This window comes from Cherax quadricarinatus, chromosome 51 (genome assembly GCF_038502225.1).
Source record: "Cherax quadricarinatus isolate ZL_2023a chromosome 51, ASM3850222v1, whole genome shotgun sequence".
In the NCBI taxonomy this organism is placed as follows: Eukaryota; Metazoa; Arthropoda; class Malacostraca; order Decapoda; family Parastacidae; genus Cherax; species Cherax quadricarinatus.
The window spans coordinates 525,001-540,000 of NC_091342.1; the positions used below are offsets into that span (position 1 = coordinate 525,001).

Genomic DNA, 15,000 nt, shown 5'->3' on the forward strand with positions numbered 1-15,000 from the left:
TGCATGACAGTGTCTTCCATTGCAGACACTGCAAGGCTCCAGGCGGACATCAACCAAATCTTTCAGTGGGCTGCAGAAAACAATATGAAGTTCAACGATGAGAAATTTCAATTACTCAGATATGGTACACACGAGGAAATTAAATCTTCATCAGAGTACAAAACAAATTCTGGCCACAAAATAGAGCGAAACACCAACATCAAAGACCTGGGAGTGATCATGTCGGAGGATCTCACCTTCAAGGACCATAACATTGTATCAATTGCATCTGTTAGAAAAATGACAGGATGGATAATGAGAACCTTCAAAACTAGGGAGGCCAAGCCCATGATGACACTCTTCAGGTCACTTGTTCTATCTAGGCTGGAATATTGCTGCACACTAACAGCACCTTTCAAGGCAGGTGAAATTGCTGACCTAGAAAATGTACAGAGAACCATCACGGCGCGCATAACGGAGATAAAACACCTCAATTACTGGGAGCGCTTGTGGTTCCTAAACTTGTATTCCCTGGAACGCAGGCGGAAGAGATACATCATTATATACACCTGGAAAATCCTAGAGGGACTAGTACTGAACTTGCACACGAAAATCACTCACTACGAAAGCAAAAGACTTGGCAGACGATGCACCATCCCCCCAATGAAAAGCAGGGGTGTCACTAGCACATTAAGAGACCATACAATAAGTGTCAGGGGCCCGAGACTGTTCAACTGCCTCCCAGCATACATAAGGGGGATTACCAACAGACCCCTGGCAGTCTTCAAGCCGGCACTGGACAAGCACCTAAAGTCGGTTCCTGACCAGCCGGGCTGTGGCTCGTACGTTGGTTTGCGTGCAGCCAGCAGCAACAGCCTGGTTGATCAGGCTCTGATCCACCAGGAGGCCTGGTCACAGACCAGGCCGCGGGGGCGTTGACCCCCGGAACTCTCTCCAGGTAAACTCCAGGTATATATATATATATATTTATATGTAAATATATTATATATATATAAATAAATATTATATATATTATATACAATTATATATATATATATATATATATATATATATATATATATATATATATATATATATATATATCTATATATATATATATATATATATATATATATATATATATATATATATATATATATATATATATATATTCTAATATATATATATATATATATATATATATATATATATATAGTATATATATATGCAATAAGATCACAGTAAACAGGTGATTTCAAAATATGCAAAACAACCACTCTGAAAGAATTCCAAGCGCCTTGATAATGTGAGTAGTCACGAAAGCGCTTGGAATTTCTCTATTCTTTCAGAGTGGTTGTTTCGCATATATATATATATATATATATATTTATATATATTTATTTATATATATATATATATTTATATATATATATATATATATACAGTGGACCCCCGCATAGCGAACGCCTTGCATAGCGAACAATCCGCATAGCGAACGCTTTGTTCGCCAAAATTTTGCCCCGCATAGTGGACAAAAACCCGCTCAGCGACCTTCGTCCGAGACGCGTCCAATGTGCGGCCTCAGCCAGCCTCACATGTGCCGCCCGTCCCATTGTTTACCAGCCAGCCTCCGCGGTAACATTCAAGCATACACTCGGAATATTTCGTATTATTACAGTGTTTTCGGTGCTGTTTCTGGAAAATAAGTGATCATGGGCCCCAAGAAAGCTTCTAGTGCCAACCCTGTGGTAAAAAGGGTGAGAATTAGTATGGAAATTAAGAAAGATTTTGAAGGGTTTGGGGCTAACCCTGAGAAGCCTATGCCAGTTGTGGAATCCATTGTGCCTACTTCAAAAATTAAGGAAATGTGTGCACAGTGGGTTGAACTGCAAACCTTTATGGATGAAAATCACCCTGACACAGCTGTTGCAAGCCGTGCTGGTGACTATTTCAATGACAATGTTATGGCCCATTTTAGACAAATCGTAAAGGAACGGGAGGTACAGAGCTCTATGGACAGATTTGTTGTGCGACAGAGGTCCAGTGACTCTCAAGCTGGTCCTAGTGGCATTAAAAGAAGAAGGGAAGTAACCCCGGAAAAGGACTTGCTACCTCAAGTCCTAATGGAAGGGGATTCCCCTTCTAAACACTAACACTCTCTCTCCCCTCCTCCCATCCCATCAATCATCACCAGATCTTCAATAAAAGTAAGTGTCATGTAATTGTGCATGCCTTTTTCAGTTTGTGTGTACTAAAATTAACATTTTTTTGTGGTAAAAAAAATTTTTTTTCATACTTTTGGGTGTCTTGCACGGATTAATTTTATTTCCATTATTTCTTATGGGGAAAATTAATTCGCATAGCGAACATTTCGCATAACGACCAGCCCTCTTGCACGGATTAAGTTCGCTATGCGGGGGTCCACTGTATATATATATATATATATATATATATATATATACATATATATATATATATACAAACATATATATATATATATATATATATATATATATATATATATATATATATATATTATATATATATTATATATATTTATATATATATATATATATATATATATATATATATATATATATATATATATATATATATATATATATATATATATATATATTATAATACATATATATATATATATTTTTTTTTCAACAAGTCGGCCGTCTCCCACCGAGGCAGCGTGACCCAAAAAAGAAAGAAAATCCCCAAAAAGAAAATGCTTTCATCATCATTCAACACTTTCACCACACTCACACATAATCACTGTTTTTGCAGAGGTGCTCAGAATACAACAGTTTAGAAGCATATAGGTATAAAGATACACAACATATCCCTCCAAACTGCCAATATCCCAAACCCCTCCTTTAAAGTGCAGGCATTGTACTTCGCATTTCCAGGACTCAAGTCCAACTATATGAAAATAACCGGTTTCCCTGAATCCCTTCACTAAAATTACCCTGCTCACACTCCAACAGATCGTCAGGTCCCAAGTACCATTCGTCTCAATTCACTCCTATCTAACACGCTCACACACGCTTGCTGGAAGTCCAAGCCCCTTGCCCACAAAACCTCCTTTACCCCCTCTCTCCAACCCTTTCGAGGATGACCCCCTACCTCGCCTTCCTTCCCCTATAGATTTATATGCTTTCCATGTCATTCTACTTTGATCCATTCTCTCTAAATGACCAAACCACCTCAACAACCCCTCTTCTGCCCTCTGACTAATACTTTTATTAACTCCACACCTTTTCCTAATTTCCACACTCCGAATTTTCTGCATAATATTTAAACCACACATTGCCCTTAGACAGGACATCTCCACTGCCTCCAACCGTCTCCTCGCTGCTGCATTTACCACCCAAGCTTCACACCCATATAAGAATGTTGGTACTACTATACTTTCATACATTCCCTTCTTTGCCTCCATAGATAACGTTTTTTGACTCCACATATACCTCAATGCACCACTCACCTTTTTTCCCTCATCAATTCTATGATTAACCTCATCCTTCATAAATCCATCCGCCGACACGTCAACTCCCAAGTATCTGAAAACATTCACTTCTTCCATACTCCTCCTCCCCAATTTAATTTCCAATTTTTCTTTATCTAAATCATTTGATACCCTCATCACCTTACTCTTTTCTATGTTCACTTTCAACTTTCTACCTTTACACACATTCCCAAACTCATCCACAAACCTTTGCAATTTTTCTTTAGAATCTCCCATAAGCACAGTATCATCAGCAAAAAGTAACTGTGTTAATTCCCATTTTGAATTTGATTCCCCATAATTTAATCCCACCCCTCTCCCGAACACCCTAGCATTTACTTCTTTTACAACCCCATCTATAAATATATTAAACAACCATGGTCACATTACACATCCCTGTCTAAGACCTACTTTTACCGGGAAGTAGTCTCCCTCTCTTCTACACACGCTAACCTGAGCCTCACTATCCTCATAAAAACTCTTTACAGCATTTAATAACTTACCACCTATTCCATATACTTGCAACATCTGCCACATTGCTCCTCTATCCACTCTATCATATGCCTTTTCTAAATCCATAAATGCAATAAAAACTTCCCTACCTTTATCTAAATACTGTTCACATATATGCTTCAATGTAAACACTTGATCTACACATCCCCTACCCACTCTGAAACCTCCTTGCTCATCTGCAATCCTACATTCTGTCTGACCTCTAATTCTTTCAATTATAACCCTACCGTACACTTTTCCTGGTATACTCAGTAAACTTATTCCTCTATAATTTTTACAGTCTCTTTTGTCCCCTTTCCCTTTATATAAAGGGACTATACATGCTCTCCGCCAATCCCTAGGTACCTTCCCCTCTTTCATACATTTATTAAACAAAAGTACCAAACACTCCAACACTATATCCCCCCCTGCTTTTAACATTTCTGTCATGATCCCATCAGTTCCAGCTGCTTTACCCCCTTTCATTTTACGTAATGCCTCACGTACCTCCCCCACACTTACATTCTGCTCTTCTTCACTCCTAAAAGATGGTATACCTCCCTGACCAGTGCATGAAATTACTGCATATATATATATATATATATATATATATATATATATATATATATATATATATATATATATATATATATATATATATATATATATATATATATATATATATATATATATATATATGTATATATATATATATATGTATATATATATAATGTATATATATATATATATATATATGTATATATATATATGTGTATATATATATATATATATGTAGTTATATATATATATGTATATATATGTATATGTATATATATATATATATATATATATATATATATATATATATATATATATATATATATATATATATGTATATATATATATATATATATGTATATATATATATATATGTATATATATATATATATATATATATGTATATATATATATATATATATATATATATATATATATATGTATATATATATATATATATATATATATATATATATATATATATATATATATATATATATATATATATATATATATATATATATATATATGAGTGCGGTGGAGGTGCGGGAGGCATTACGTAGAATGAAAGGGGGTAAAGCAGCTGGAACTGATGGGATCATGACAGAAATGTTAAAAGCAGGGGGGTTTATAGTTTTGGAGCGGTTGGTGTTTTTGTTTAATAAATGTATGAAAGAGGGGAAGGTACCTAGGGATTGGCAGAGAGCATGTATAGTTCCTTTATATAAAGGGAAGGTGGACAAAAGAGACTGCAAAAATTATAGGGGAATAAATTTATTGAGTGGGAGCAAGGGGCTAGTAACCCCTTCTCCTGTATAATTTACTAAATTTAAAAATAGAAACTTTCAGTGGAATACGGCCGGTTTGTTGAAAGAAGTTTACTGAGTATACCAGGTAAAGTGTACAGCAGAGCTATTATTGAAAGATTTAGAGGTAAGACAGAGAGTAGGATTGCAGATGAGCAAGAAGGCTTTAGAGTGGGTAAAGGATGTGTGGATCAAGTGTTTACATTGAAGCATATATGTGAACGGTATTTAGATAAAGGTAGGAAAGTTTTCACTGCAAGAGCTTGAGGTGCAGCAGCAACAGACCACAGCTCAGGAATTTCCTTCTGAGGAGGGGGAAGAGAGATGGAGGAAGTTGCCTTCTTCAATGTGGACAAAGGTGCAAACATTTATGAATGAAAATCACCCTGACACAGCTGTTGCAAGCCGTGCTGGTGACTTTTACAATGACAATGTTGTGTCCCATTTTAGGGAAATCTTAGAGATACCAGAAATAGAGCTCTCTGGACAGATTTTAGGTGTGACAGGGGTCCAGTGGCTCTCAAGCTGGTCCTAGTGGCATTAAAAAACAAAGAAGGGAGGTAACCCTGGAAAAGGACTTGGTACCTAAAGTCCTTATGGAAGGGGATTCCTCTTCCAAACAATAACACACTCCATCCTCTCCCCTCCTCCTGTCTCATCACTCATCAATAACTCTTCAATAAAGGTAAGTTTCATTTTAGTATTGTTTATTCTGCATGTCTCATTGTTTTCTGTGTAGACAAATGTATATTTCATGTAAAAAAATTATTTTGTTTAATACTTTTGGGTGTCTGGAATGGATTAATTGGATTTCCAATATTTCTTATGGGGAAAATTAATTCGGATAACGACAGAATGGTTAAAGACAAGCTCTCTGGAACGGATTAATGTCGTTAACTGGGGGTCCACTGTACTGGTCAGAGAGCCCGTCGTAAGTCCGAGGCATCAGCAAACGAGTACGTCGCTAAGTGAGGGGAGGCTGTATCATAATCACTAGTGTCACTATTGTAAAAGTCACTAGTCTCACTGCTGTGAAGGTCACTATTATGTTACTACTATGAAGTCTTACTGTGACTATTGTCTCACTATTGGTTGATAAAAAAAGCATAACAATAATAAAGAAAGATGTGTTACCTCTGATTTTTATAATTACCTGTAAAATTTGTCCCAAGCTAATACTGCGACGGTACCGATGGCGTGTATATCTGGGCACCTCATGCCCATTAGGCCTATCTTTCTGCCAGCTTTCAGATTCCCGGGAGTTCCTAAAGAGGGATGGACTGGGGAGGGATAAATTGTCCTTCTCAGAAGCCGGTCTGCCATCCCCACCGCCATAGGGACATGTGCAAATCACCCCTGCAGACCCCTAAGAAACAGAAAAACATGATTTTTAATAATACGGGAAATGTGAAAGTAACGGAAAGGCAACAAAACTAATGTATAATTATGGCAACATTCGAAGTTAATGTTTTAGTCAAATTATCATGTGTTAGTAAGTAAATTTATTTAGGCACAAGTACACACAAGTACAATTATCATACATAGTGTAAATCACCTAAGATAACCCAAAAAAAGTCAAAGTGAATTATTTCCATTGGGGTTCCTGGATATTTGATAGATCCCAACAGAAATAAGTCACTTTCTCTGAATTTTCTGGGGTTATCCTTTTCATGATAGAGAGGATTTTGTTTTTTTATTAGTTTAACATCTTTATTATGCACCACATACCCATCCTGTGGGTGGTAGTGAAAAAGATTAAGTAAGTTTTTACTTAGGTACAGGTAGACATAAATACGTACAGTTACACAAAATCATCATACATAACAGCATATGTGTAGATTACCTAGGATAACCCAAAAAAGTCAGACAATGTGACTTATTTCCATTGGGGTCTTTGAGTTATTTCTATTGAGGTACAAAATAGGTCCAGGGACTGGACCGCAAAGTTTTGATATGTAAAGTAAAAGGACACAAGTGCAACTAATGTGACATTTTTATTGTGGCAACGTTTCACTCTCCAGGAGCTTTGTCAAGCCATTACAAGCAGTACATGGACACAGAAGGTATATATAGGCACAGAGAGAGGTGCAATACTAGTGGTAGTAGTAGTAGTAGTGATACAAGTTGTAGTAGAAGTAGTAGTAATACAATATGTTAGAACAATTAACTCGCACATGAGTAAAAGGATATAAAAGCTATAACTTGGGTAACATAAAAATAGGTTAGACAAATATTTCTATTGGAGGCTGGATAGAGAAGGCCTGTTTCAATGTTCATTCTCTGTAATGTGCTTTGTTTAGTATTAACAGGAGAGACTATGTGATGGCAGGGTTTACTGTTTTCAGGAGGATTCTTGCTAAGACTTCAGAGATGGTGAAGCTGCCTTTGTTTTGTTTAATTGTATTAGAAACAGCTATTAGTGAAGATTCAAGGCACTTGCATCTGCGAAAATTAGTTTCTTTGATCACTAATTGGGCGTCCCTGAATTTCATGAGATGACTGGTGGAATTTTGGTGTCGTACACAGGCGCTGTTCAAGTTATCGTTCCTACATGCGTAAATGTGTTCATTGAGGTGGGTGTTGAGGTTTCTTGCTGTTTCACCTACATAAATCTTGTCGCAGCCTCCACAGGGTATAGTGTAAGTCCAAGTGTTGACTGGTTCGTGGTGCTTGGATTTCGTTCTGGTTAGATCTTTCACTGAAGTGCCAGAAGCGATGGCAACTCTGGTGTTAGTTTGTGAAAGTGCTTTAGAAACATTCAGTGCAACCTGGCTGTTGGGAAGAATTATAACTTTGTTAGGAGTGGTGTTGGTGCGTGGAGAATTAATGATCTGAAGAGCTCTTTTCTTGCAATCTTTGATGAAAAAGAAAGGAAAATGTAAATCAGTGAAGGTTTGGTGAATGTATGTACATTCCTCATCAAGAAACTCAGGACTACAGATTTGGTATGCTCTCAAGAAAAATCCGATGATGATGCCTCTTTCGGTCTTAGTATCTTGACTGGAATAGAAGTGTGTGAGATCATTTTTATTTATAGGTTTCCGATAAACTTGAAATCTTCTGTTGTTATTTACTTTGTGAATGAGGACGTCTAGGAAAGGTAGCTTGTCACTGGACTCTTCTTCTAGTGTAAACAGGATCGCCGGTTCAACTGCGTTGAGCCTTGCCTGAAGATTCCATACATCAAAACATTTGGGACTTATTACGAGGACGTCATCCACATAACGTAACCAGGTGATGCTTGAAGGGATGATGTTGGCGAAGTGTTCGGACTCTAGGTGTTCCATGTACAAGTTGGCTAAGACAGCACTGATGGGGGACCCCATTCCCATGCCATAGGTTTGTTTGAAGAGCCTGAAATAATTAATTTCATCGCATTCCAGTACATAATGAAGCAAAGTCTGACAATAGTTCATCTAGCAAAGTTTACTTTTCGTTTGGTCGACACCTGGTGGTGATTTAATTAACCTGCCAAAGATACTTATAACTCAGCCAGAGCCGGGCGGTAGTGACACCCAAGAGTCTGCTTATTTTGCTAGATGTACCACTGACATGCCGCGGCTCCTGCATGACAGAATGACGATGGATGGATTGATTGGTGTCAATCTCCCTTCTGGATAACCAGTGTTCAGTCCTGAGGCAGGCAGAGATGATCAGCATGTTTTCTTTCACCTGTTACCCTTGTTCACCTTAGCAGTATGTACCTATTTATCAGCTGATGCTTGAAGAATTGAGACACTTATGCAACATATGGGAATCTTTATTGAAGAAACATTTCGCCACACAGAGGCTTCAGTCCAATACAAAGTAGAAACGGGTAAGGAGAGAAGGAGTTTGAGGTAATTAGTCCCTCAGCCTGGAATTGATGTGTTCAATCCTACAGTCTTGTAGGAAATACAGCATAGGACCAGAGAAGTGGCTTATATACTGCAGTCAGGTGAGTCGAAGCAGGAGGAGGCGGGATCACAGTGGGACCTGCCACTAGTGTAAGTAGGTCGTAGTCCAAAGGCTGGACAAGCACTGAAGTCTTTGTACCAAGATCCCATGATGCTGCTGTGTCTGACAGATGTTTACCTGGAGTTTACCTGGAGAGAGTTCCGGGGGTCAACGCCCCTGCGGCCTGGTCTGTGACCAGGCCTCCTGGTGGATCAGAGCCTGATCAACCAGGCTGTTACTGCTGGGTGCACGCAAACCAACGTACGAGCCACAGCCCGGCTGGTCAGGAACCGACTTTAGGTGCTTGTCCAGTGCCAGTTTGAAGACTGCCAGGGGTCTGTTGGTAATCCCCCTTATGTATGCTGGGAGGCAGTTGAACAGTCTCGGGCCCCTGACACTTATTGTATGGTCTCTTAAAGTGCTAGTGACACCTCTGCTTTTCATTGGGGGGATGTTGCATTGTCTGCCAAGTCTTTTGCTTTCGTAGTGAGTGATTTTCGTGTGCAAGTTCGGTACTAGTCCCTCTAGGATTTTCCAGGTGAATATAATCATGTATCTCTCCCGCCTGCATTCCAGGGAATACAGGTTTAGGAACCTCAAGCGCTCCCAGTAATTGAGATGTTTTATCTCCGTTATGCGCGCCGTGAAGGTTCTCTGTACATTTTCTAGGTCAGCAATTTCACCTGCCTTGAAAGGTGCTGTTAGTGTGCAGCAATATTCCAGCCTAGATAGAACAAGTGACCTGAAGAGTGTCATCATGGGCTTGGCCTCCCTAGTTTTGAAGGTTCTCATTATCCATCCTGTCATTTTTCTAGCAGATGCGATTGATACAATGTTATGGTCCTTGAAGGTGAGATCCTCCGACATGATCACTCCCAGGTCTTTGACGTTGGTGTTTCGCTCTATTTTGTGGCCAGAATTTGTTTTGTACTCTGATGAAGATTTAATTTCCTCGTGTTTACCATATCTGAGCAATTGAAATTTCTCATCGTTGAACTTCATATTGTTTTCTGCAGCCCACTGAAAGATTTGGTTGATGTCCGCCTGGAGCCTTGCAGTGTCTGCAATGGAAGACACTGTCATGCAGATTCGGGTGTCATCTGCAAAGGAAGACACGGTGCTGTGGCTGACATCCTTGTCTATGTAGGATATGAGGATGAGGAACAAGATGGGAGCGAGTACTGTGCCTTGTGGAACAGAGCTTTTCACCGTAGCTGCCTCGGACTTTACTCTGTTGACAACTACTCTAGGTGTTCTGTTAGTGAGGAAATTATAGATCCATCGACAGACTTTTCCTGTTATTCCTTTAGCACGCATTTTGTGCGCTATTACGCCATGGTCACACTTGTCGAAGGCTTTTGCAAAGTCTGTATATATTACATCTGCATTCTTTTTGTCTTCTAGTGCATCTAGGACCTTGTCGTAGTGATCCAATAGTTGAGACAGACAGGAGCGACCTGTTCTAAACCCATGTTGCCCTGGGTTGTGTAAATGATGGGTTTCTAGATGGGTGGTGATCTTGCTTCTTAGGACCCTTTCAAAGATTTTTATATGGGATGTTAGTGCTATCGGTCTGTAGTTCTTTGCTGTTGCTTTACTGCCCCCTTTGTGGAGTGGGGCTATGTCTGTTGTTTTTAGTAACTGTGGGACGACCCCCGTGTCCATGCTCCCTCTCCATAGGATGGAAAAGGCTCGTGATAGGGGCTTCTTGCAGTTCTTGATGAACATGGAGTTCCATGAGTCTGGCCCTGGGCATGTCATTTACTGCCTGTTCGAAGTCATTTATCGTCAGGATAACATCGGATAGGCTTGTGTTAACCAAATTCTGTGGCTCTCTCATAAAAAATTCATTTTGATCTTCGACTCTCAGTCTGGTTAGCGGCTTGCTAAAAACTGAGTCATATTGGGACTTCAGTAGCTCACTCATTTCCTTGCTGTCATCTGTGTAGGACCCATCTTGTTTAAGTAGGGGCCCAATACTGGACGTTGTTCTCGACTTTGATTTGGCATAGGAGAAGAAATACTTTGGGTTTCTTTCGATTTCATTTATGGCTTTTAGTTCTTCCCGCGATTCCTGACTCCTATAAGATTCCTTTAGCTTAAGTTCAATGCTTGCTATTTCTCTGACCAGTGTCTCCCTACGCATTTCAGATATATTGACCTCTTTTAGCCGCTCTGTTATTCTTTTTCCGTCGCCTGTAAAGGGAGCGCCTGTCTCTTTCTATTTTACATCTACTCCTCCTTTTTCTTAGAGGAATAAGCCTTGTGCATACATCGAGTGCCACCAAGTTAATCTGTTCTAGGCATAAGTTGGAGTCTGTGTTGCTTAGTATATCTTCCCAGCTTATATCGGTTAGGACTTGGTTTATTTGGTCCCACTTTATGTTTTTGTTATTGAAGTTGAATTTGGTGAATGCTCCCTCGTGACTAATCTCATTATGTCGGTCTGGGGCTCCACGCATACATGTCTGAACCACAATTATGTTGTGATCTGAGTATATTGTTTTTGATATGGTGACATTTCTTATCAGATCATCATTGTTAGTGAAGATGAGGTCTAGTGTATTCTCCAGTCTAGTAGGCTCTATTATTTGCTGGTTTAAATTGAATTTTGTGCAGAGATTTAAAAGCTCGTGTGAGTGTGAGTTTTCATCAGAGCTGCCTCCTGGTGTTATTACTGCAACAATATTATTTGCTATATTCCTCCATTTTAGGTGCCTTAAGTTGAAATCCCCCAGGAGCAAGATGTTGGGTGCAGGAGCTGGAAGATTTTCCAGACAGTGGTCAATTTTTAACAGCTGTTCCTGGAATTGCTGGTATGTTGCATCTGGAGGCTTGTAGACTACCACAATGACTAGGTTTTGGTTCTCAACCTTTACTGCTAAAACTTCCACTACATCATTTGAGGCATTAAGCAGTTCTGTGCAAACAAGTGACTCTGCAATGTACAGACCAACCCCCCCCCCCTTTTGCCTGTTCACTCTGTCACATCTGTATAGGTTGTAACCTGGGATCCATATTTCGTTGTCCAAGTGATCCTTTATGTGGGTCTCAGTGAAAGCCGCGAACATTGCCTTTGCCTCTGCAAGCAGTCCACGGATGAAAGGTATTTTGTTGTTTGTTGCTGGCTTTAGACCCTGTATATTTGCAAAGAAGAATGTCATCGGACTGGTTGTATTGTTGGTACTGGGGGGGGGGGGATTTTTTTTCCGGCATTAGTATCTGTATCTGTTGGTTTGGAGTGGAGGCCATCGACTGTGGTTCCACTCCAGGAATGACTGGATTTGGTGTACGATTTCTGCCATTTCCTGCCAGTTTGTTTTTTTTTCCTTCCTGGCACTAAAAAACCTCTCCCTCTTGAGTGGCTGTGGCTACCCAGGTTTTCCCATGGCCTGGATGTTTTGTATCTTTTTGTCCCCTTTAGATGGTGTGCCTGGCAATTTAAGTTATAGCACAGTCTTTCCTGTACTGAAGAGGTACACATTTCAGGGTGAAAAAGCTTACAGGAAGGGAGTTTGCATTTTCCTGTTGTCATATGGGCACGGCATTTTCTAGGGTGGTCATAGTTGCACGTCCTGTCTGTTTTTCCAGATTTCCCATGCCTGCAGATACCAAGTGCATAGTATGTGCACAGGCTTGGTTTCCATTTGTGATGAATGGTCTTGTGTAAGAGTGGTATATAATACACGTACCGACAAGATGAAATTAAGACAAATGTGCAACATCTGGGTATCTTTATTGTAGACGTTTCGCCATCCAGTGGCTTTATCAATACAAATTCTAGGACATAACTTGAAGACAGTAGAACTATGTACAGAAGATGAGGTAATCAGTCCCTCAACCTAGGAGTAGGTGCGAAGAGCACCATAGTCGTGGAGATTTTGGAGCAGAAGAAAGGAGCCTGGCGCTTATATAGTAACGTCAGGTGTAGCAGATGAGGGCATAGTCACTGGTAGGCGGGATTTCTTCTGCTTCAAAATCTCCACGACTATGGTGCTCTTCGCACGTACTCCTAGGTTGAGGGACTGATTACCTCATCTTCTGTACATAGTTCTACTGTCTTCAAGTTATGTCCTAGAATTTGTATTGATAAAGCCACTGGATGGCGAAACGTCTACAATAAAGATACCCAGATGTTGCACATTTGTCTTAATTTCATCTTGTCGGTATTATATACCATTCTTACACAACTTGTCAGACACTGCAACATCATGGAATCTTGATTCTGAGGACATGTACATAACCTTCACGGCTATGACAACTACTACTACAACTAACCCATCTCTTTGGGAAGGACCTACTTCCACTGGGAAATCCCGCCTACCAGTGACTATGCCCTCGTCTGCTACACCTGACGTTACTATATAAGCGCCAGGCTCCTTTCTTCTGCTTCAAAATCTCCATGACTATGGTGCTCTTCGCACCTACTCCTAGGTTGAGGGACTGATTACCTCATCTTCTGTACATAGTTCTACTGTCTTCAAGTTATGTCCTAGAATTTGTTTTGATAAAGCCACTGGATGGCAAAACGTCTACAATAAAGATACCCAGATGTTGCACATTTGTCTTAATTTCATGAATGGTCTTGTCCAACCTTTGGACAACGACCTACTTACACTAGTGGCAGGTCCCACTGTGATCCCACTTCCTCCTGCTTCGACTCACCTGACTGCAGTATATAAGCCACCTCTCTAGTCCTATGCTGTACTTCCTACAAGAGTGATGGACTGAACACATCGATTCCAAGCTGAGGGACTGATTACCTCAAACTCCTCCTCTCCTTACCCATTTCTTTGTATTGGACTGTTGAAGCCTCATTGTGGCGAAACGTTTCTTCAATAAAGATTCCCATATGTTGCATAAGTGTCTCAATTCTTCAACTTGTCGGTTTTCAAGACCATTCATCACAGCTGATGGTTATGGGATGCATCCAAGGAAAGAGAACCATGGAATCCCAGCAGTTGAAACTACATTGTTTGGCTTTCTTGGGTTATCAGGAGTTATTAACCCTCAGTTTATAATCCGAATAAAGTCTAAGATTGCCTCCATCTTTTCAACATCTAGCTCATTTAATTTTCCTACCACCCTAGGACTGAAAATTATTTCCTATGATCCTTGTGACCAATTGGTTTTTTCCTTCCCCCCTAGAAACTTTTTCTCGTTAATATTCTTCATATTTCAAACTATCTTTTTTTCTAACCTACCAATTCAAATACATAATTTCTTAATTCCTTTTAGCATCGTTTTTTCTTTTTTTTTTTTGTTTTGTTTAAGTTCTTCATCTATAACTTGAGAATACCTCTTCTGGTTGACTTAATACTGTAAATGATGGTGCAATATGCCTAGAGGAAGGTTTAGGATCTATCTTGAGCAATGCGCGTGTTATTTTGTCCATATTGTGCCCCAAAATGTGATATACCTGTGACCGGTTTCGAGAGTTATCCTCCCACGAGCTGGCCATGGGCCAGGTTTCCTTGGTCAACCAAGCTGTTGCTGCAGGTGGTCCACTGTCCCACATATACATCACAAATTAGTTTCCATGCAGAAACCTGAGAATACCTCTTCGGATGAGCTTCACTTTTAAAGTTAGTATATCACAGAGGAGGGTTCGGATTGGCTTTGAAGTGTGTGGGATGCAACTTGCTAATCTTGTTTAGTTTGAGATATCTGTTTCTGTGCTATTCCTTGAGAATGCGTCTTCACATCGGCTTCAAA

At 39.6% G+C, this 15,000-nt stretch overlaps 1 protein-coding gene across 4 annotated transcripts in view; it reads right to left on the reverse strand.

The window, feature by feature from the left end:
- Positions 1-15,000, reverse strand: part of LOC128694611 (nucleolar protein dao-5) — a 541,519-nt gene that overhangs the window by 514,872 nt on the left and 11,647 nt on the right. For all 4 annotated transcript variants that reach the window (XM_070095641.1, XM_070095642.1, XM_070095644.1 and 1 more), the window contains exon 3: positions 6,503-6,715. In XM_070095641.1, coding sequence (XP_069951742.1) covers positions 6,503-6,715 — 213 coding nt within the window. The remainder of the gene's footprint in view (positions 1-6,502; positions 6,716-15,000) is intronic.